Raw genomic sequence first — 24,444 nt, 5'->3', positions numbered from 1 at the left:
ATGATGCCATCTCATCCTCTGTCATCCCCTTCTCCTCCTGCCCTCAATCTTTCCCAGCATCAGAGTCTTTTCCAGTGAGTCAACTCTTCGCATTAAGTGGCAAAAGTATTAGAGTTTCAGCTTCAACATCAGTCCTTCCAATGGATATTCATGGTTGATTTCCTTTAAGACTGACTTGGTTGATCTCCTTGCAGTTCAAGGGACTCTCAAGAGACTTGGAAGGGATTTTATTCGGGAGCTGGCTGACCAAGAAGATGGCAAGATAGTGTCTCTAAATAGCCATCTTCCCAGGTCCTGGTTGCCAGGTTCTTTTATGAATAACAGATGGGAGGGGAGGGGACAAAACAAAGCAAAAAGACTATTCAGTGCTTGCAAATGTCCCCTAGGATGGCAAGCCTGAGGCAGTTCAGGTCAGTTCAGTCACTCAGTCGTGTCCTACTCTTTGAGACCCATGGACTGCAGCACACCAGGCTTCCCTGTCCATTACCAACTCCCAGAGCCTGTTCAGCTCATGTCCACTGAGTCAATGATGCCATCCAATCATCTCATCTTCTGTCCTCCCCTTCTGCTCCTGCCTTCAATCTTCCCCAGCATCAGGGTCTTTTCCAAGGAGTCAGTTCTTTGCATCAGGTGGCCAAAGTACTGTAACTTCAGCTTCAGCATCAGTCCTTCCAAAGAATGCTCAGGACTGATTTCCTTTAGGATTGACTCGTTAGATCTCCTTGCAGACCAAGGGACTCTGAAGAGTCTTCTCCAACACCACAGTTCAAAAGCATCAATTCTTCGGCACTCAGCTTTCTTTACAGTCCAAATCTCACATCCATACATGACCACTGGAGAAACCATAGCCTTGACTAGATGGACCTTTGTTGGCAAAGTAATGTCTCTGCTTTTTAATATGCTGTCTAAGTTAGTCATAACTTTTCTTCCAAGGAGCAAGTGTCTCTTAACTTCATGGCTGCAATCACAATCTGCAGTGATTTTGGAGCCCCCAAAAATAAAGTCAGTGTTTCCACTGTTTCCCCATCTATTTGCCATGAAGTGATGGGACCAGATACCATGATCTTAGTTTTCTGAATGTTGAGCTTTAAGCCAACTTTTTCACTCTCCTCTTTCACTTTCATCAAGAGGCTCTTTAGTTCTTCTTCACTCTCTGCCATAAGAATAGTGTCATCTGCGTATCTGAGGTGATTGATATTTCTCCCCAAAATCTTGATTCCAGTTTGTGCTTCCTCCAGCCCAGCATTTTACATGATGTACTCTGCATATAAGTTAAATAAACAGGGTGACAATGTACAGCCTTGATGTACTCCTTTCCTGATTTGGAACCAGTCTGTTGTCCCATGTCCAGTTCTAACTGTTGCTTCCTGACCTGCACATAGATTTCTCAGGAGGCAGATCAGGTGGTCTGGTATTTCCATCTCTTGAAGAATTTTCCACAGTTTGTTGTGATCTACACAATCAAAGGCTTTGGCTTAATCATTAAAGCAGAAGTAGTTGTTTTTCTGGAAAGTGACAAATAGATTCAAGGAATTAGATCTGATAGACAGAGTGCCTGAAGAACAATGGATGGAGGTTCGTGACATCGTACAGGAGGCAGTGATCAAGACCATCCCCAAGAAAAAGAAATGCAGAAAGGCAAAATGGTTGTCTGAAAAGGCCTTACAAATAGCTGAGAAAAGAAGAGAAGCTAAAGGCAAAGGAGAAAAGGAAAGATATACCCATTTGAATGCAGAGTTCCAAAGAATAGCAAGGAGAGATGAGCCTTCCTCAGTGATCAATGAAAAGAAATAGAGGAAAACAATAGAATGGGAAAAACTAGTGATCTCTTCAAGAAAATTGGAGCTATCAAGGGAATATTTCATGCAAAGATGGGTACAATAAAGGACAGAAATGGTATGGACCTAACAGAAGCAGAAGATATTAAGAAGAGGTGGCAAGAATACACAGAAGAACTATACAAAAAAGATCTTCATGACCCAGATAATCACAATGGTGTGATCACTCACCTAGAGCCAGACCTGCTGGAATGTGAAGTCAAGTGGGCCTTAAGAAGCATCACTACAAACAAAGCTAGTGAAGGTGATGGAATTCCAGTTGAGCTATTTGAAACCTTAAAAGGATAATGCTGTGAAAGTGCTGCACTCAATATGCCAGCAAATCTGGAAAATTCAGCAGTAGCCACAGAACTGGGAAAGATCAGTTTTCATTCCAATCCCAAAGAAGGCAATGCCAAAGAACGCTCAAACTACTACGCAACTGCACTCTTCTCATGTGCTAGCAAGGTAATGCTCAAAATTCTCCAAGCCAGGCTTCAGCAGTGTGTGAACCATGAACTTCCAAATGCTCAAGCTGTATTTAGAAAAGGCAGAGGAACCAGAGGTCAAATTGCAACATCCGTTGGATCATGGAAAAAGCAAGAGTTCCAGAAAAACATCTACTTCTCCCTGAGGCAGGAGAATGTGTTGGTTTCATTTCCTTACAGTTCTTCCTGAGAGGACGGCTCAGGTTATCTCCCTGAGGCAGGCCATTATGTGTGCTTACAAAAGTGGCCAGATGAGGGTTAAAGTCACAAAAGCAGATCCAGCAAGAATTCAACATTAACCCTTCCTGGTTACAATGTCTCTGTTGCTAACTCCTGGCTCTTTCTTCATTCCTTATGCTGTGCAAGCTAACCCCTGTAGGCCCTGTGAGGTGCAGCCCAACAACTGATGGAGCAGGCAGGAGACCTAGGAAACTCCTGTGAGCGCCAAAAGTCGGGAAATAGAAAGTTGCCAGTGGGACCCAAAAGTTTCTGGGAGGGGCGAGTCAAAACGGGCTGCTGAGAGATCTGGAGAACAATGGCCTTTAACAGCTCTGCTCTTGTATCAAAATGAACCTTTTGTTATTGGTGAAACTAGCCCCCTAGGAGGAACTGATATTTCTCTTCTGCCTTTGAGATGTAAGTGGTCTACCTGGGCCCTCTGGAACTTTGTTATTGTTTAGTCGATCAGTTATGTCTGACTCTGCAACCTCATGGACTGTAGCCCACCAAGATTCTCTCTCCAAGGGATTTTCCAGACAAGAATACTGGAGTGGGCTGCCATTTCCTACTCCAGGGGATCTTCCCGACCCAGGGATTGAATCCATGTCTCTTGAATCTCCTGCATTAGCAGGTGGATTCTTTACCACTAGACCACCAGGGAAGCCTGGTGGGACTTTAATCTTGTGTGATCTCTAACAGAAAAGAAGAAAAAAGAGCTTTCAGGTAAACTCTATGGCAATTCTTGCCTGGGAAATCTCATGAACAGAGCAGCCTGGCGGGCTGCAGTCCAAAGGGACACAACAAGTCTCACACGTTTGAGTGAGTGAGCACAGCACAGCTGTTTTACATTGTTGTGCAGCAGAAACTAACACGGTTGTAATGTATATATATATATCCTATGATAAACCATAATGGAAAGAATATTTTAAAAAGAATGTATATGTATGTATAACCTAATAACTTTGCTGTACAACAGGAATTAACAACATTGTAAATCAACTATGCTCCAGTAAAAATTTTTTTTTTAAATAGGAGCTTAGGGACCCCTCCCCATCCCTGGCCCTCTCCAGGAACCCCTCCTACCCTGAGTGCAGCTGCCCAGTTCACTCACCACTTCTGTTCCCAGAACTGTAAACACACACACACACACACACACACACACACACACACATACAGTCCTGGCTTCTGAAAACCCAGTTTCAGAGTCAGCAGGCCCATTCTTTGGGCTGAGCCAGCAAGCTGGTTGTCATCCCTTCACTCTACCTAACGGCCCTGCCAAGGTCACCACTGATAATGTTTTTACATCCATCTATCATTTCCATCATCCTACTTGACCTCCCAAGAATACTTAACATCATTTGTGTTCCCTTCTCCTTATCTCGGAGAATGCAATGGCAACCCACTCCAGTACTCTTGCCTAGGATGGAGGAGCCTGGTGGGCCGCAGTCCATGGGGTCGCTAGGAGTCAGACACAACTGAGCGACTTCACTTTAACTTTCCACTTTCATGCATTGGAGAGGGAAATGGCAGCCCACTCCAGTGTTCTTGCCTGGAGAATCCCAGGGACGGGGGAGCCTGGTGGGCTGCTGTCTCTAGGGTCACACAGAGTCGGACACGACTGGGGTGACTTAGCAGCAGCAGCGGCAGCTCCTTACCTGCTTTCTTCACTTGGTTTCCAGTTCTCACCCTCTGACTTTTCTGCTTCTTTCTGGTTCCTCGTCTTCTTCCAATCTTTTATTCTTTAACTTTTTTATTTTGAAAATTTTCAAACTTACAGAAAATTTGAAAGATTAGTGCAATAAATAACCCCAAATCCTTCTTTTTTGCTAAGTCACTTCAGTCGTGTCCGACTCTGTGCGAACCACATAGACGGCAGCCCACCAGGCTCCCCCGTCCCTGGGACTCTCCAGGCAAGAACAACCAAATCCTTCTATTCACCAGCTATTACCATTTTGCCATATTTGTTCTCTCTCCATACATATTTTACTAAACCATTTGAAAATTCATGTATCATGACTCTTCATCCCACACACTTCAAACAAAACCATTCTACTATAATCACACCCAGGAAAATTAATATTCATTCTATCATCTAATACCCATTCAGATTCAAATATCTGAGGAAGACAAACACTATATAATACCACTTACATGTGGAATCTAAAATAGGACACAAATGAACTTATCTATGAAGCAGAAACAGACTCACGGTCATAGAGAACAGAGTTGTGGTTAAGCAGAGGAAGAGGGATGCAAGGACTGGAAGTTCGGGACTAGCAGATTCAAACTTTTATACATAGAATGGATAAACAATAAGGTCCTGTTGCATAGTACAGGGAACTGTATTTTATTTCCTAAAATGAACCACAATGGAAAAGAAAAAAATCACACAATGAGATACCACATCACACCTGTTAGAACAGCCATCATGAAAAAGAGATAACAAATGCTGGTGAGGGGGTAGAGAAGAGGGACCCCTGCGCACTGGTGGTAGGAATGTACATTGGTGCAGCCACTATGGAAAACAAAATGGAAGATCTTCCAAAAATTACAAAAGGGAACTACCATATGATCTAGAAATTCTACTTCTGAGAATGTATCTGAAGGAAACAAAAACACCATGCTGAAGAGAGATCTGCACCCCTGTGTCCATAGCAGCATTATTCACAATAGTTAAGAAAAGGAAGTAACCTAAATGTCCATAGACAGATGAATGGATAAAGATGTGGTATGTATATACAATGGAATATTACTTGGCCATGAACAAATGGAAATCCTACCATTCGAGACAATATGGATGGACATAAAGGGTATTACATTAAATGAAATAAGTCAGAAACAAATACTGAGATCTTACCTATATGTGGGATCTAAAACAAAAACAAAAACAAAACAAACTCATAGAAAAAGATGAGATTTGTTGTTACCAGAGGTCAAGGTGGGGATTGGATGAGGGCAGTCAAAAGGTGTGCTGTGCGTGCTTAGTTGCTCAGTCATGTCTGACTTTTTGCGGCCCCATGGACTGTAGCCTGTCAGGCTCCTCTGTCCATAGGATTCTCCAGACTAGAATACTGGAGTGGGTTGCCATGCCCTCCTCCAGAGGATCTTTCCGACTCAGTGATTGAACCCAGTCTTCCACATTGCAGGCAGATGCTTTACTGTCTGAGCCACCAGGACTTCCAGTTATAAGCTATGTAGGTAGTAGGGATGTGATGTACACACTGGCAATAATTATGCCAGCAGTAAACACTGCTGTATGCTGTATTTGAAAGTTGTGAGTCCATTGTAAGCATTATTATCACAAGGCAAAAAACATTTTTTTTCTTTCCTTTGAGGGATATCTATTTGAGATGATAGATGTTAGCTTACTATGGTAATCATTTCACAATATATGTAAGTCAAATCATTATGCTGTATACCCTAAATTTATAACTTCTCAGTAAAACTGGGGAAAAGACCTTTAAAAAACAAATTCAAATTCCTTCTTTTGTCCCTAAAATATCTTTTTTTTAAATTCATTCATTCCTTTTTTTGCTGTGCTGGGTCTTTGTTGCTGCATGCAAGCTTTCTTTAGTTACTGAGAGTGGGGATTCCTCTTGGTTGTGATGTGCAAGTTTCCCATTGTGGTGGTTTCTCCTGTTGTGGATCACGGGTTCTAAGGCGCATGGGCCTGTTAGTTGTGGCACAGGGGCTTAATTGCTCTGAGAAATGCAGGATCTTCCAGGCCAGGAATTGAACCTGTGTCCCCTGCATTGACAGGCAGATTCTTAACCACTGGACCACCAAAGAAGCCTCCAAAATGTCTTTGGTGGCTTCTTTTTTATCCAGTATCCAACCCAAGTAAGTTCTCAAAATATATTTTATGGTAAAGTCTCTTTTTTATTTTAATATAGAACAATCGAGCACATTTCTTAAAATGACATTGACTCTTTTTGCAGCATTCAGATCAGTTGGTTTGTGAATGTTTCCTGTTCTGAAACTTAGTTCCTGGGATCTTAGTTCCAAGACTGGGGATTGAACCCAGACCACAGCCACGAAAAAGCCATGTCCTAGGTACTGGATCACCAAGGAATTTCTGAAACTCTTAGCTTTTGGTCTGCATGAGAATTTGGTTTTGGCCTTTCTTTTCTTCTTCATTTATACTCATGCTTTCGGTGATCTTATCCAGGATTATGGCTTTCTTGAATATTTAAAAAATAGATAAATAATAATAACATAGAAAGGGCTTCCCAGGTGGCACTAGTGGTAAAGAACCATCCTGCCAATTTAGGAGATGTAAGAGATGTGGCTTAGATCCCTGGGTTGGGAAGATCCCTTGGAGAAGGAGGCTGTTGATAAAAATAATGCCTCAGTTCAGTTCAGATCAGTCGCTCAGTCATGTCCGACTTTTTTTGACCCCATGGACTGCAGCATACCAGGCCTTCCTGTCCATCACCAACCCCCAGAAATTACTCAAACTCATGTCATTGAGTCGGTGATGCCATCCATCCATCTCATCCTCTGTCATCCCCTTCTCCTCCCACCTTCAATCTTTCCCAGCATCAGAGTCTTTTCAAATGAGTCAGTACTTCACATCAGGTGGCCAAAGTATTGGAGTTTCATCTTCAGCATCAGTCCTTCCAATGAATATTCAGGACTGATTTCCTTTAGGATGGGCTGGTTAGATCTCCTAACTGTCCAAGGAATTCTCGAGAGTCTTCTCCTGCACCAGAGTCAAAAGCATCAATTCTTCGGCGCTCAGCTTTCTTTATAGTCCAACTCTCACATCCATATATGACTACTGGAAAAACCATAGCTTTGACTAGATGGACCTTTGCTAGCAAAGTAATGTCTCTGCTTTTTAATATGCTCTCTACTTGGGTCATAGCTTTTCTTCCAAGAAGCAAGCATCTTTTAATTTCATGGCTGCTGTCACACTCTGCAGTGATTTTGGAGCCCCAAAAAATAGAGTCTGTCACTGTTTCCATTGTTTCCCCATCTATTTGCCATGAATTGAAAAATAATGCCTAGAGTTTTGTAAATTAGTGGCCAAATATTAGCTTTTGACGGAAGGACCCTCTTTGGAATTAGCATATAACAATCATTCCTTGGACTGGCAGTTTCATTCTCTGCGTTGATGTGGTTGGACAAATGTCTAGCCTATGTCTTATAACAAGCATAGTTTTACTACCTCCCTTCCTGTCTCTGTTTTCAGACATTCCCAGAGAGGTCAAAAGGAAATAGGAAGTAAAACACTGCAGGTTTGGATATATAACAGTCTGTCTGATGGATCAGAGTCAAACATTTTGTATCCTTTTAAAATATAACTTCCTGTTCTCCAGTCTCTCCAAATTACTAGGGCTTGAGAAGGAAGAATGTATCACCTGCTTCTCTGTTTCCCACCCATCCTCCACTGTACCCTAGACAAGCCCAGGACTCTGTGGCTACAGAGCCACTCCAACCCTGTTCCAAGCAGACAAGGCAGTTTGCAGGGATCCCCAGTCTCCAGAATCTAATGCCTGATCATCTGCAATGGAGCTGAAATAATCATAAAAGAAATAAAGTACACAGTAAATGCAGTGCACTTGAATCATCCCGAAACCATCCCACCCACTCTGGTCCCTGGAAAAATTGTCTTCCACGAAACCCGTCCCTGGGTCCAAAAAGGTTGGGGACTGCTGGCCTACAGCATCCAGGCCCTGGAGGGAATCCAACAACAGCAGAGGCCAGAAGGAGCCTTGCCAAACAGAGCTGGTCAAAGGGCTCTGGGGGAGTGAGAGCCTTCTAGGCATATTCTTCTGTGTAAAGTGGACCTTTTCAGAACACCAGACCTTCCCTAGGTTGGCTTTTAAATGAGCCATCCTGCTCTCTAATGCATCTAACTCAGCGTCAGACTGTCTGGGGAAGACATGGAAAGGGAAAACGGACTTGGTTATCAGTGTAATTTATCTTGGGGGCACCAAATATCAACATGCCGTCTGTGCCTGTGTGCTCCGTCTTTATCCAGGAGGCTGTCCCTCAGCTACCACTTACATGGGGAGAGTGCCCACTGGGGAGAGGGTAATGGATCTGCTCCTGCAGCTCCCTCAGCCATGGACCCTCCCCCAGCTCAGGGGCCCACATGCCTTTCCCTGGATTCTGAGGGAAATATCCATAAGTTTCTGGGAGAGAGATCTCAGAAGAGTTTCCATTTTCTTTAGCATCCATCCAGGATTAACAAGCACGGAAATCCAGGACTACATTACAAATTAAAGTCCTTATATGCAAAGTGGGCTTCCCAGGTAGGTCAGACAGTAAAGAATCTGCCTGCAATGCAGGAGATGCAGGTTCGATCCCTGGGCCAGGAAGATCCCGTGAGGAAGGAAATGCAACCCACTCCAGTATTCTTGCCTGGAGAACCCCATGGAGAGAGAAGTCTGGTGGGCTATAGTCCTTGGGGTTGCAAAGAGTCAGACCCAACTCAGTGACTAACACTTTACTTCACAATTACTGTCTTTTAGTCTAATCTTCACCCAACACACCTTAGCAGATTTCTAGTTTTCATAAAGGACGTGCTTAAATTGCCTTTTAAAATCAAACACACAAGACCCAAGGCATTTATTTGTATTATACTTTTTTTAATTAAAAGAGCAAGTTTGGAAGCCCAGGCTGGCTCTAGAGGGCAATCGAAGGCCCCTGGATGGTGAGTTCTGAAAAAAATAATTGAACAATGTGAAATTGTTAAAGGAATAAAGAAGTTTCTGATGTTTTGTTACAGTGAATTTTTTTGTAGAAATATTCCATTTAGAATGTTTGTTACTTTGGATATTCCACACACACACTCAGTTAACAGGCAGCTCTGAATTCCACCAGTGCACCCTGAGATGTTGAAACCTTTTACATTCGTGGGGAATAACAATAATAATAGTACAATATCATTTATAGCAGTTTGCCAGTGCCTGACCTCATAAGGAAGATGCAACTTGGAACCAGACTCCAAAGTTCTGTGTGCTAGCCTGTCATTGCCCCCTCAGAAAGCCAATGGCTATAAACAAGTTACTGGAACTCTACCCCTCAACACCCCATCCCTGGGAATGAGATGCTGAGATCTGAGGTACTTATCTCAAAGGGACATCAATGAGATCATGGATGCCCAAGCTGAGCAAGTCACCAGATACTAAAAACTGCCTGGAAAGGATCTGTCTGACCCCGAAGGTCAGGCTGTCTGTGTGAAGCCCCTCTCTCTAGGGCCCTGGGGACGAGGCGATGCACTTGATCACTTCACAGGCTTTGGGGGGTATGGGTAAGGCTCAGCAAGACAGGTGACTGCCAGGTTACTAAAGAGCACCTGCAGTCAGGCAGTGTGGAGGGACCGCGCAGCAGCCGGCGCAAGTCCGCGGCACATCTGCGGCTTTTCGGCTACCGGGCTTCATGGCACCGGGAGCCCACCGGGACCGCAACCGAGACTCGCCATCCTGCGGCGCAACCGCGCAGCTTCCGCACGGCTCGCTCTGGGCAGAGCTGTTTATTTGACCTGAATCTCTGCAACCGCTTACCCCCTTCAGACACACACATACAGAGCCGCTGGGGCCGAGTTTATTTTTTCAGGGGTGGGGACTCACTCCCGCGGGGTGGTGGTCGGCGCTATCTGGCTGCGAGGCGGCCAGGCGCTGGAATGTTAATTGAAATGGAGCTGGAAGCCCGGCCCCAGATAAGAGGCTCAGAGTATCACCGAGGCCCGGCCCCTGCCTGTGGCTCCCGAATCCTCACCTAAGCCTCCTGGGACCGGGATGGCCCCGTAGAGTAGCCCCGGCGTGTCCCCATCCCCGCCCTCACCCCCCTCCCCGGCTCTAGGGAACAGTCATTTTTGCTCCCGAGTTGAGGCAGGCGGGCGGGAGGAGGCTCAGGGTCCCCAAGCTCCACACCGGGTCGCCGGGCTTGGGGGGTTGAGGGGGGCGTCCAGCCCCAGAGGTCTGGCAGCAAGACTATATCTGTGTCCGACACCAAAAGGGGATTGTGGAGAGATGACGAAGAGAAGTTGAAAAGCTACTTGTTTTTTAAACAATTGATAAATCTCTTCCTCCATTCCACTTTTCACTCCACTCATATTCCTCTCCTAACCCTGCGATTTTTGCACACATTTTTCAGAGGTTCACAGAGAGTGCCTTTGAAAGTCACTGCAGACGAATCTTTAAATGGTCCCAAAACAGTTGATTGGAAAAAAATAATATTAGGTCCTCAACCCACACCATACACTGGAATGCACCCCAAGTACATTTAAAAATAAACATCTGGAATTATACAAATACTAGAAGAAAGCAGGGGTGATTAACCTGGGTGTAGGAGAAGCTTTTCTCACAGCGACTCAAATCTAGAGACAATAAAAGAAAAGACTGGGACTTCTCTGGTGGTCCAGCGTCTAGGACTTCCTGCTCCCAATGCAGGGGACCCCAGGTTCAATCCTTGGTCAGGGAACTAAGATCTCCAATGTCACAAGGAAGGTCGAAGGTCCCCCAAGCTGCAACCAAGTAAGACCCAAGAACAGCCAAATAAACAAATATTTTTAAAAAGAAAAGATTAATACACATAACTACATTTTAAAATACCTGACCAAAAGGACTATAGAAGTTAAAGATAACTGACAAACAGGAGAGAATATTTGTAACATATAGCACAGGTGGCCCAACATTAACATGTATAGAAACTCTTAAAATTGGATGGAAAATGGAAGATATAACTTAAATGTATGTATATTGGGACTTCGCTGGTGGGCCTGTGGTTAAGATTTTACCCTTCCAGTTGGGAGTTGGGGAGTGCAGGTTCCACACCAGGTCAAGGAACTAGGATCCCACGTGCCCCCTGAGGGGTCAAATAAACAACAAACAAATGTGTATTTGTTTATATACTTGTGTATTTTTATACATGTACATACATACACACATACATATATATCCCATAAAAAGAGGATCCATTTCACTCATAATTAGAGAAATGCAAATTAGAACAATACCAAGATACCACTTCTCACTCATCAGATTGGTGAAAATTAAAAGGTATAACACAGTCTTTGGACCAGGATACTACAGGGGAGACAGGCACTTTCATACATTGCTGGTGGAAAGCAAGCCTTACAACCATTCCAGACAGGAGCCTGGCAATTGAACTTATATTATATATTCATTTGCTTCTGACCCACAATCCCACTTCTAGGAATATGCTCTGAAGATACATCTCCAATGGTACAAAACCACACAGCAACAATATCACTCAGTGCAACATTGTTTGTACTTGCAAAATGCTGGGAAAACCTAATTAATACTCAGTCAATGGAGAGTAGTTGGATAAACGCTGTACATTCACACAATGAAGTACTAGGCAACTGTGAAAAAAGAATAAGGTAGGTCTTTTTGAACCAATATATTGTTAAATGAAAAAAAGCAACTTGTGAGAGAGTATCTATTAGTTGGAATGGGTACTGGGAGCAGCCCTTAGTCTAGGGAGAGTCCTGTGCCAGTGAGTGGGCCTTAGGCATGTGACTGTAGGTATGCCTGCTTTGTGCAGTATAATAAAGCATGCACCAGTATTAACCACTCTGTTAAATACGGTAATCAGAGCCACATCACAGATGTTGATGATGAAAATATCATTATAAATAAAAACGTTTCCTTCATCAGTTAGGTGAAATTAGACACATTAATGCCAGTCTACCAAATAAAGATATGCTGGTGACATTTACAGTAAAAGTTCACCTGTCTTATTTCTTACTGGACTGGATACTCCTGGAGGATTTTGGAGTAGGTACTATTTATCTCTGTGTCCTGAGTATTTGCAAAGTACTATATGGGCTTCCCCGATGGCTCAGCAGTAAAAGAATCCACCTGCAATGTGGGGGACCCGGGTTTGATCCCTGGGTCAGGTCCCTGGAACAGTCTAATGAATCCTTCCTTTTTAAAAGTCCTGCTTTAAATGATAGATTATGTGCTTACCTTCCCCATATGTAATGGGCACTCAAAAAATTCTACTGAATTGACTGGAATAATTTGGGAAATATTGGAGTAGTAGGTTCAGTGAAATTTAAAAATATGTAGTGCATTTTTCTTAGAAACAAGTGTGCTAAGGGTACTGAGCAAAGAACTAAGAAGAAACCTAAGAAAAGATGATAACTAAGCAACTATATTAGTCTTTGTGCTATACACAAAAGAGCACCATCCTGAAAATGAGGAGACATAGGTGATTCAAAACAGGTTTTGAAGTGTACTCTGTCTTGGTTTCTTCCTTTGCAAACTAGAAATAATAACTGCTTTATACAACTCACAGAATTATTTTGAGAATCCATAAGTTGAGATGTAAATATGAATTTAAAATAAAAAACTGTACATAAAAGAGTCCAATTCTTTTTGTCAAATTGTTCTCAGTTTTTCTTTTTCAAATCTTCCTTTCTTCTCTTGAGGAAATTAAAGTGGGCAGCAGAGGTGAAGGCTGATGTCTTGTAACACTGGAATATGGCAGAAAGGAAACCAGCATTTGTAGTGAGAAAACCTGAATTCTAATTTTCTTCTGGTAGCTGTTTGATTTTGGACCATCTGTGTTATTTATCTATAAAACAGAGACAATTAGGCTAAAAAGAAGGGAAAAAAAGAGAAAACCCATTGAGTTGTTTTGAAAGGATTTACTTTAAAACTACAATTAGGCATTCTGTGAGAATGAGGCTACAAAGACCTTTGCAATTACGAACCGCGGGAGATGCTCAGTGTTCTGAGTATACTGTAGACATGGAATAGCTTATTTTGAGCAAAGGAATGTGTTAGTCACTAAGTCGTGTCCAACTCTTTGCGACCCCAGGGACTGTAGCACACCAGGCTCCTCTGTCCATGGAGTTCTCCAGGCAAGAATACTGGAGTGTGTTGCCATTTCCTTCTCCAGGGGAGCAAGGGAGAGGTAGGTAGAAAATGCATAGACATCATAGATACCGTTGTTGCAGCTGTGACATCCTGTGTTATGAAGCAGAGCCATCTACAAGTACCAGTCAGGAGGACTGATTGATTTGACTAACACAAAAATCTTAGTAAATGTCATTGCTTTGGAACAAGAAAGAGTCCCCATATTATGCTACCTAGTCAGCTCAGGAAGAAGGAGAAATAGAAAATATATAAATGTAGCTGCTCATTTGCACAAAACAGGGGGTACCAGAGAACCAATGAGATTGGGAGTATACAGGAACCAGGATAGATAGAGAATGGAAATAGAAAGGATAAAGGGGTGTGGCCACTTCTTTTTGCACAATTTTAACTTGTAGAATTACGTTAATGTTTCGAGACTCCCCTGCCTGTTCAGTGGTTAAGAATTCACCTTCCAATGCAGGGGATGTGGGTTCAATTCCTGGTCAGAAGCTAAGATCCCACATGCCTTGGGGGCAAAAAACAGAAGCAATATTGTAACACATTCAATAAAGACTTTAAAAATGGTCCACATAAAAATTTTTTTAAGAATTACATTAACATTTCACATATTCAAAAATAAGCTATTATAATATTTTTGTGCTGTGCTAAGTCATTCAGTCGTGTCTGATTCTTTGCAACCCCATGGACTGTAATCAACCAGGCTCCTCTGTCCATGGGATTCGCTAGGCAAGAATACTGGAGTGGGCTGCTATTCCCTTCTGCATGTGATTTTCCCAACCCAGGGACCGAACTCAGGTCTCCCGCATTGCAGACGGGTTCTTTACTGTCTGGGCCACCAGGATAATATTTCTAAATGGCCAATATTCTATAATAACTATAAATAGAGTATAACTTTTAAAAATTTAAAAATCACTGTGTTGTATACTTGAAACTTACATAACATTATACATCAACAAAACCTCAGATAAATAAAGTCATTGGTACCACCACAACACCCACTCCCCCCCAAGAAAACCTCAATTTGCAGCAAAGCCTAAACTCTTTTCTGTTGAGTTTATATTTTCTAGGATTAATTTAGAATATAAAATATTTAAATAAAATTTCTAAGACTGTGGGCTAAAGAACCCCACAAAAAACATGGCAAAGCAGAAAGGGCCACTGAGGGGGAGGGCGGTCAGTCCCCCCACTTCCTGCAGTCCAGAGACACCACTGAGTCAGCCCTCAGGGTATCCAAGGGACTATTCCCAGGAAAACAAGTAAGTTCCTTTATGGAACAAATGTTGATTGGAGAGTTACTATGCTGGTGACTGGTCTGTGACCACAGACCCAGGGACCCAGTCCAGTCCCACGGGGACTCCCATCAAAGACCTTGGAGACAGTTGATTTCCTGGAAGTCCATGGACCTCAGTGCCAGGCTGGAAAGTCGCCTGTTGTATATCAAATTTTAAAGATGGAATATCCTCATTTTGGGAAAGTCTGAAATAGGGGGACAAAAGAACTTTTGTTGACCACCAATGGGAAAAGTTTCAATAAATATTGTGTATGAATTCCATATGACTGTGCCAGGTATCACACTTCGTGGGAATGATGCAGGAGTTTGTCTCCCTTGAAGGGGACTTCGTAGGTGACTCAGCGGTAAAGAATCCGCCTGCCAGTGCAGGAAACGCAGGATCGATTCCTATGTCGGGAAGATCCCCTGGAGGAGGGAATGACAACCTGCTCCAGTATTCTTGCCTGGGAAATCCCATGGACAGAGGAGCCAGGCAGGCTACAGTCCTTGAGGTCACAAAGAGTCGTACATGACTGAGCATGCAGACATGCTCCCTTGCCAGAATGGAATAAAATTAAACGGCGAAGACCACTCATTTCCTCAGTATGTTCAGAGCTTGGGCGTAACTGGAGCAAGGTAAGCGCTCAAAACACGCCTGAGGACCTAGTATTGTTTGAGCGTTTTATTGTGTTCGTCGAGTGGAGGAAGGCAGATGCGCTCGGGTCACCACCACTCCCCGCCGCCCAGCACAGTCCGCTCTATCTTAAGTACAGAGATGGTGGCTGCTCCACTCGGGCCCAAGGGACGCACACACACACATACACACACACACACACACACACACACACACACACACACACACTGCACCTCCTAGTCCAGGCTGCGCTGAGTACCAGGCTGCGTGTAAGAGCCGGGACTCCAGACTTTTCTGTCCACGCCGGGCCTGGTCACGCTGCTCCCCTCCCGGACTCCCGCGCTCCAGCAGACCGCCGGTGCTCGAGCTCTCCTCCGGCCGCCGGCTGCTCCTAACGTGGCGGCAACAGATTGACCTGGAAGGGACGAGATCGGCGCATCTGTTGCACTCTCCTGTGCGCGGCTCTGTGCGCCCTGGCGCTGAATCCGGAGGAAAGGGTAGGGGTCCGGGAGGCTCGGCCGGTTTGCCTCGATGTCCTGGGAACCGGTGATCCGAAGCCGCGGAGGTGACTCTGGGAGCCAAGCCCCGGGCACTGAGGTGCAGGTTCTGCGCCCGCTGATCTCGCGGCCGTGGTGGCCCAGCGCACTTCGGATTTGCCTGGGGCAGCCTGAGCCCTTTCGGTAACGAAGATTCGTGTTTGCACCGCTTGGGAGGGGCTGGGAATCCTTCCCATGTCCCAGATCTCGATTGATCCCTGCAGCAAACTGGGGATCTGAGAGCAGGATTTTAACTCACGGCTGCTGATGCCAATTTCTCTCAAGATGTTCTTTCTTCTATGACTTCCTTGAGCGCGGTAGTTCACCAAGAGAATTCCACGCTAGAATAACGCGCTGGCAGGTTTGCGGCTTAAAGTTTTTAAACAGGATCCACTCCCAGCCGAGATTGGAAGGCGAGGACTGAGCCAGATGTGGGAGCGAAGTAGGAGGAGCGCCCACACCACGTGCTCTGAATGGAAAAGTTCTATAAAGAAATTCGCCACGTTTTGGGTGCCCCGGTGGTTGTTATAAATATTCACCTACCTATCGCTTGTACCTCTGAAAGGAGGGTATCTTAATACTGCTTTTCTAGGAAGTCGTGGAATGTATTTTAGGAGCACTGTATTACTTGATTCATTGTTTATTCTAATATTTATCCCTAGAAATAATCCAAAATGTTGATAAGGATGTTCTTTGAAGAACTATTCGCAGCGACAGGAAAATAAATCGCTATAATCTAAAATTATAAACTTTATTACGGTTCATTCACTGTTGTTCAGTGGCTAAGGAGTGTCCCGTTTTTTGCGACCCCATGAACTGCCCCACATGAGTCGGATCTTTGAATCAGGTGGCCAGCCATAACATGGACTATTGCATTGCCATTTAAAAATATAACTGTAAAAACTCTATTGAAGCTAGACATGAGTATAAAGTAAATTTAAAAAATAGAAGCTTGCATCTACCTTATGAGCTCATACATGCAGAAATACATACTTAAGAGAGCTAAAATATCATCTCTATATGGAGCTTATGCTCTTTTCAACTTTTCCTTAGTTTTTCCAAAGTGTGCATGACTATTATAATCATGAAATAAAAACATTTAAATACATTTATGGGTCATTGAAAGATTTTGACATCTCTGAGGGCAAAGCCATGTCTCAGGGAGGTGGGAGGATTTTGTTTTGGCAAAACAGGAGTCCGGTTTGCCCTGCCATTGAGGAGTTGGGTCACCTCCTGAGTTGCTTAGCTTCTCTGATTTCAATTCCTCAGTAATGAAAGAAAAGAGAGACTGAAAACACTTGGGTATGTCTTTGATGTAAAGATCAAATGATACAGTATATAGAAATCATTTCTTGGCAGAACCATCAAATTTACATTAATTTTTGCAAGAAATTTTGTGCCCACTAGACTGGGGAGATGTACACAGTTTATCCAGGTTTCAGGAAATAATCATGCCCAGTCAGTTCTTACAATATCCAGCTCTCCAAAGACGATTTATTTAAGAAACTTTTTTTTTTCAATTTACTGAAATTCTTTTTTTTTCACTTCTTTTTTTTTTTATTTAACTTTGCAATATTGTATTGGTTTTGCCATATATCAAAGTGAATCTGCCCCAGGTATACATGTGTTCCCCATCCTGAACCCTCCTCCCTCCTCCCTCCCCATACCATCCCTCTGGGTCTTCCCAGTGCACCAGCCCCAAGCATCCAGTATCATGCATCGAACCTGGACTGGCGACTCGTTCCATATATGATATTATACATATTTCAATGCCATTCTCCCAAATCATCCCACCCTCTCCCTCTCCCACAGAGAAACATTTTATCTGAATTTCCAAAAAGAACTCTAATGAGGTCTCATTTGGATTTAAAATTTTAAAAATTTTTTAAATTTCTTAGATTCTCTGCTCTGACCGTTGACCTCGAATTATGTTTGACTGAACCATGTAGTATAAGTAGTCATAATCCTTACAGTTTCATACACACACATAATCTCATTTAATTCTCACAGTCATCCTGCTGCTGCTGCTGCTGCTGCTGCTACGTCGCTTCAGTCGTGTCCGACTCTGTGCGACCCCATAGACGGCAGCGCATTAGGCTCCTCTGTCCCTGGGATTCTCAAGGCAAGAATACTGGAGTGGGTTGCCACAGTCATCCTATTATGGGCTTATTTTTTTATCTCCTTTTTTTTTTTTTTTTCGTTACGCCTGAGATTGGAAGAGTAAATACTTTGCCCAAAGCCTACGCTGATACGTTCCAGAGTGAGTCCGGGTCTGGGGACTCCACCTGCCTGTTCCTAACGACTGTACACACCAACGTGCCTGCTTAGCCGCTCAGACGTGTCCGACTCTTTGCGACCCCATGGACTGTAGCCCACTAGGCTCCTCTGTCCGTAGGATTACCAAGGCAGGAATACTGGAGTTCGTTGCCATTTCCTTCACTGTACACACAGGCTCCCTTTATTCGGCGCTGGCTGTGTCCAAGGATCTTTTCTGAAGATTTGGTGCTAGTCAAAATATAGCACCCTTTCATGGGGCGCCGTGTTCCTACACGCATGCTCACACACTCAAGACAACTTTGGGAAGGATAAATTAGGGGAGGAAAAGAAGGAACTTAGAGTCGTGAAAGGTAAAGTGAGCCCCTGTCTGGCACCTACACCGGGGCGAGAGCTATTCCTTTCCTCCTCTCCACCCACTCGCGAGCCTGCTAAGAGGCCAGAGTCTCCTTCGGCATAGCCTTTCCTAGCTCCAGGGCTGAGAGGTCCCTCCTGGGAAGTGGCAGATCTCGCTTTCCCGCACCCGACTCGGCTATAAATGAGACAGTTCCACATCAGTCTTGGCCGTGGAGGGTCAAGACTCACTCCTCCGGGGTCCAGCTTCTGCTCCCTGGAAGGAGCTCCCAGCCGTTTGGCCCCGACGGTGCGCGCACCAAGACTCCCACGTTCAGCTCCAATTCTGCGCGTGCCCAGAGGTCTCGCTCTAGAGTTTTCCAGCCAGATCGCGAGGGACCGACTCGGGTTGCAGAGCAAGGGTTCCACCCCCATCTCCGCACACTTTCTAGGAGAGTCCGGAGGGACCCACGGTTGAGTTCGGAAGCTCTGGTTTGTAATGTATTCACATTACATGCGAGCGGCGCGCACTCTCTCCCCTTTTCCTTGCTTTTGAAAACCCAAACCTTCCGGAAAGTGGCTGGAGGTTGGTGAGAAATTAGGAGAGCAGAGAAGAAAGGACTGCAGCGGGTGGGCGGTTGGCGGGCGGGGACGATGCTAAGTTAACACGTGGATTCTGCAAGAACCAATGGGGTTCCGCGGTTTTGTCACTCTTTCTCCGGGTCAATCGTCTGGCAAGGATGGTCCAGAGGGAAGGCGCAATCCGGGACGCTGGGCGTCTGTCGCAAATCTTGGGTCTGCGGGGTCTGCAGCGACAAAACGGAAAGCTCTGGGCGCTCCGCTCTGTGGGGACCAGGGACGCCCCAGCCCCGCCCCCTCCGCCTTTGGGATGTTACTGAACCCCGCCACCTGCACTCCCTTTTCGGTCAATGACATCCTGAGCCTGGAGCGTGAGCATCTCGGCCCGGATGCCTTGCAACTCCAGAGGACACCGAGGAGCCCGGAAAACTTTCAGTACCTGCGACCAGTCCCAGAACAGCGAGGGTCCGAGGTCCCCAGCATCCGGAGCGCAGACAGCGAAGACAGAAGGCAGGAAGGGTCGGAGCCTTCCAGGGGTCCCTGTGAGTTAGTCACAGAGATGGACGCTAAACCGGTGGGTGAGCCAGGTGAGTACGAGCTGGGGTTTTGGATCTTACAGGGAGAACAAGGAGTGGGGTTAGATCATTACCAATTGGCGTTTGTGGGGGACACTCATCTCCTGGTCTTCCGGGCCCCATTTTTCTTCACTCGAAGAGTCAGAAGGACTGGGCTCTCAGCCCCCTCTACCGTCCCCTCCAGACATCTTAATGTAAATAAGGTCCTGAATCTTGGGGGCTCACGATTTCCACAGCCTGTCCTACATGATTCCCAGAAACACATTCCCCCCTACTCACTGAGGCAGTTCCCAGAAATTCCAGTTTCTCTTCCTTTTTTTAAATTTATTTTTAATTGGAGGATTATTACTTTACAATGTTGTGTTGATTTCTGCATACAACAAGAGTTAATCTGTCATAAGTATACATATATCCCCTCTCTCTGAACCTCCCTCCCATCCTACCCCTCTAGGTCATCACAGAGCAGAGCTTCTTTCTTACAGCAAAACCCTCTGCAGTATCTTAGCTGTGCTTCATCACCACCAGCTTTTCCTGCCATCTCCTAGTGTCTCTCTACCCTAGACCATCTGCCAAAAGTGTAGCCATCAAAGCAGCGGGGCACTTTGGGAGAGGAAACTCTGTTCGGCTCTGGGATCAGTCCCAGCCCAGTCTTTTCCTGGGGCTTGCTGAGTGGCCAGCCTAGTAGTTCCTCTGACTGCAGCTCAGTAAGGGCAGCTCGAGCTTTAGCTGCTCAGGGAGACAGACGATTCCAGCAAAGTCTCAGTGTCCGGTCTCCAAAGGCACAACCTGTGCATTGGCAGACAGACCCAGGGATCTGCGTCTAGCTGCAGGGAGGGAAGAGGTGGACAGGGCTTGTGATGGGTTGGCTTCTGCCATCCGGGCAGCTTTGCCAGGGGAGACCCAACAGTTTGAGGGATGAAAAAGCCACTCTTCCTCTTGCCAAACTCTGCGTCTCAGTTCCCAGCCTTCATGCAGGTCTGGGGGCTTCAGGATGATCCTCACAGGTCAGGTCTCCTCACGCAGGCTATGCCACAGCCACTCTATTTTAACCTCAAACTAACCACATGAAGAAAATAAAGATGCTAGTTTGGAGTTAGAAGACTCAAGAGTCCCTTGAACTGCAAGGAGATCAAACCAGTCAATCCTAAAGGAAATCAACCCTGGATATTCATTGGAAGGATTGATGCTGAAGCTGAAACTCCAACTCCACTCTGGCCACCTAATGTGAGGAGTCAACTCATTGGAAAACATCCTGATGCTGGGAAAGATTGAGGGCAGGAGGAGAAAGGGATGACAGATGATGAGATGGTTGGATGGCATCATGTGTTCAGTGAAGTTTGAGCAAACTCTGAGAGATACTGAAGGACAGAGAAGCCTGGAGTGCTGCAGTCCATGGGGTCGAAAAGAGTAAGACACAACATGACTGAACAACAATACAACAACAGCCAGGAGCCTGGAGAAATGTGTATTTTGTTGTGTCCTTAAAGAAACCTGTGAATATTCTGCAGCAGACTGTAAGCCCTCAACTCCCCCAGTGCTGCTCAGCCAACTGACCTTTCATTTTGGCTTTGCTGAAGAAGCGTCACACTCCTCTGACTCTTGCTATCACCTCGAAGCTGAAGACACTGCAGTGCACTCCTCCTCTGCTGCCGCACCTGGGGCAGTGACAATGAGAAGGGGCCTGGTCCAGCTCCAGGATCTAAGCCCAGGGGCCATGGCAGCCACTGATCACACGTGGAAGAGACACTCCTGGGGGACTCTGTGCTCCTCCTCCACCCCCACCTTGCTTTCAGGGACACAGGGTGACAGGGACTCCAAACTGTGACCAGGAGGGATTGAGGTGGCCTGAATACCCTCGGCCTGAGTGGTCAGCAACTCCCAAATGGGGTCTTGCTGGCTCCGCAGAGTCACTGAAGGCCAGTAGTTACATTTTGATTTGCTAAGAAAACAAACCCTTGTCAATATTTTTCCTCTTTGTGGGGAGAGATGTTCTCAGTTTGTCTGAACACAAGCTTCGCTGAGGGAAGGTCTTGTTTCCTCAATCTGAAATGCCAAACAGTTCAGTCCCACAGGAGACTGTGCCAGCTGGCTGTGGATTTGAGCCGGTTCCGACAGCACTGGTTCTAATTAGGAGCATCCTGCTCTACCTCACCACACACACACATGCACTCCCCATTCCGGTTTTCTCCTCTCATGAATTTCATGAAAACTTAGCACTGCCTCCCTGCTTGTTCTTGCTCTGTCACTCAGTTGTCTCTGACTCTTTTCGACCCTATGGACTGTCAGCTGCCAGGCGCCTCTGTCCGTGGGATTCTCCAGGCAAGAATACTGGAGTGGGTTGCCATTTCCTTCTCCAGGGGAATCTTCCTGACCCAGGGATAGAAACCGAGTCTCCTACATTTCTTGCACTGCCAAGCAATGCAAGCAGATTTTTTTTTTTTTTTTACCACTGATCCACCTGGGAAGCCTCCCTTCTTATCCTTGGGTAAAAACAGAGCTTTGCCAAAATAGGAGAGACGTACAATAAAAGGAAAGGAAGCTTGCATTTTGTGGGGCTGGGCACAGCTGCCCTGGGGTGATATTCGAGGAGCTCTGCCTCTTCCAAACAGGAAGTCAGGGAGGAGCCAATGCTACCTGCTTGCAGGGAGGTCCCAAAGAGCAAAGAGCCCACTTTTTAAAAAAAGAGCCAAATGTGGATCTCAAATTTATATACTTGCAAAGAGAACCTTAGTTTCTGAGCCAAAAATCAGAAGCCAAAAATTATTTTGTTTTGTTAATTTGGATTACAAAGCATCATGTTCGAGAAACATGCGGTGGGTCCCTGATGACAAAAGAAGCAAGGATGTCAGTATAGGTGGGTAGCACTGGAGCCCCCAGCACTTGCATTAGAAGCAGGGGCCACAAATAGATAACCAGGCTCTCTCTCTCTCTTCACTATGAGCAATCTAAGGTTAATCTCTATCTAATAGACTGGCAGTAAAAGTTTCCCCAAACTTACCCACACTTGAGAATTGCAGTCAAAGTGAACAGCTCGCATACAGACATTCTAAGAAGAAAATGAAGCTTAGAGTCTTGATCAAGAGTCTAACCTTGGGGAATCGGCTGTACACTGAGAAACACAGAGAGTCACAACTTGCATTATGCTTCCCTGGTGTCTCAGTCGGTAAAGAAGCTGCCTGCAATGCAGGCGACCTGAATTCAACCCCTGGATCCAGAAGATCCCCTGGAGAAGGAAACGGCAATCCACTCCAGTATTCTTGCCAGGAGAAATCCCATGGACTAAGGAGCCTGATGGGCTACAGTCCATGGGATCGCAAGAGTCAGACACGACTTAGGGACTAAACCACTAGCACCAATCATCATCACGGGTACAAAAGAGACAACTTGGGGGAAAGGAACATTTAGAGCGACTTGGGACGGGGTGAGGGGGTAAGCAGAAGGAAGAGACCGGCACGCAAGGTGAAGGCTACCAGGGAGGAGGGGCGTCCCTTGGAAAAATCGCTCCGGTGAGCCTTAGGCTGGCGCTGACAGTGTTCCTTCCTGTACTTTTAGAGTCCGTCCTCAGCGGAGCCTCGTTCCCCGGCGGCGGGACCCGGGTGCCTGAGCGCTGCGCAGGGGACAGCGGCGGCGGCGCGCGCGGGGACGGCGCGGAGCATCCCACGGCACGGCCCCGGCGGAAGCCGCGCGTGCTCTTCTCGCAGGCTCAGGTGCTGGCGCTGGAGCGGCGTTTCAAGCAGCAACGGTACCTGTCGGCCCCGGAACGCGAGCATCTGGCCAGCGCGCTGCAGCTCACGTCGACGCAGGTCAAGATCTGGTTCCAGAACCGACGTTACAAGTGCAAGAGACAGCGCCAGGACAAGTCCCTGGAACTGGCGGGCCACCCCCTAGCGCCGCGCCGGGTGGCGGTGCCCGTGCTGGTGCGCGATGGCAAGCCCTGCCTGGGACCTGGCCCTCCCGCTTTCCCCGGCCCCTACGGGGCGGCAGCGGCGCCCTATTCCTGCTACGGCCACTACGCGGGCGCTCCCTACTGTGCAGGCTACGGCGGCGGCTACGCGGGCGCACCCCCGGGCCCCGCACCCCCAGTCCCCCAGGCCAGTTCGGGCTTCGGCGCAGGTGGGCCGAGCGCCAGCCCTCAGAGCCCTCTGCCCGCCACACTGCAGGGTGTCAGGGCCTGGTGAGGCGTCTTATCTCGGATATGCCACCCTGACCAGAAGCTCAGTCCCGCCTCCCCGCTGTCCGGTCGCGGCCGGGACGAGGGACCGCCGCGGAAGAGGAAGCAGGCGACCCGATGGCACTTCTCTCCCGAGCGGTGCCTGGGACTGCGAATTGCCCCCAGAGCAGCCATCCAGCTGAAGGCCCTGGGGGCGAGCTCCTCCCAAAAGACGCAAACCCTGGCCTCCGCCAGCCGCCCACCCAGCGACACCCGGGAAGGAGAAAAGCCGAGGGTGGCTGACAGTTTCGGGGGTCAGATTAGTACTGAGGCAGGAGACTTTTCAGGCCTCAACCCCAGGGCCTGCGAGGCTCTTTTATTTGTGTGCGGCAGCCCCGGAGGATGGCGAGATGATGGGGATGTTGTAGAGGGTCTCGACCCCTCAATTAAAGGCAAGAGGCGGGAAAGAAGGAGAAAATGAGCCAGGGGAGAGGGATGAAGAGCCTGGAAGAGGAGGACCGAGGAGCGAAGAAGACTTGTGCGAAACACATGCTCCTGTGGGGGTTAGTCTGCGCTGAGCACCCCCTTCCAGGGCTACACTCCCTGGGACTCGGTGTTAATCTAGGCGAGCGCTTTTTTTCTGGAGCCACAGTTGTTCTCTAGAAGGTATCCACCACTCTCTAGTTCTTCCCTCACTGTAAGTGCATCTT

At 46.5% G+C, this 24,444-nt stretch overlaps 1 protein-coding gene across 1 annotated transcript; it reads left to right on the top strand.

Annotated features, from left to right (window-relative positions):
- Nucleotides 1–19,319: 19,319 nt before the first annotated feature.
- Nucleotides 19,320–23,762, top strand: NKX2-6 (NK2 homeobox 6). The gene is made up of 2 exons (XM_027550812.1): nucleotides 19,320–19,596; nucleotides 23,137–23,762. The coding sequence occupies exons 1-2, from the start codon at nucleotides 19,320–19,322 to the stop codon at nucleotides 23,760–23,762; spliced, it is 903 nt and encodes a 300-aa protein (XP_027406613.1).
- The last annotated feature ends 682 nt before the right edge of the window (nucleotides 23,763–24,444 follow it).

The sequence above is a fragment of the Bos indicus x Bos taurus genome, chromosome 8 (assembly GCF_003369695.1).
Source record: "Bos indicus x Bos taurus breed Angus x Brahman F1 hybrid chromosome 8, Bos_hybrid_MaternalHap_v2.0, whole genome shotgun sequence".
NCBI classification, from domain to species: domain Eukaryota; kingdom Metazoa; phylum Chordata; class Mammalia; order Artiodactyla; family Bovidae; genus Bos; species Bos indicus x Bos taurus.
The sequence above is the reverse complement of the archived record's forward strand: the minus strand, read 5'-3'. Positions and strand labels throughout refer to the sequence as shown.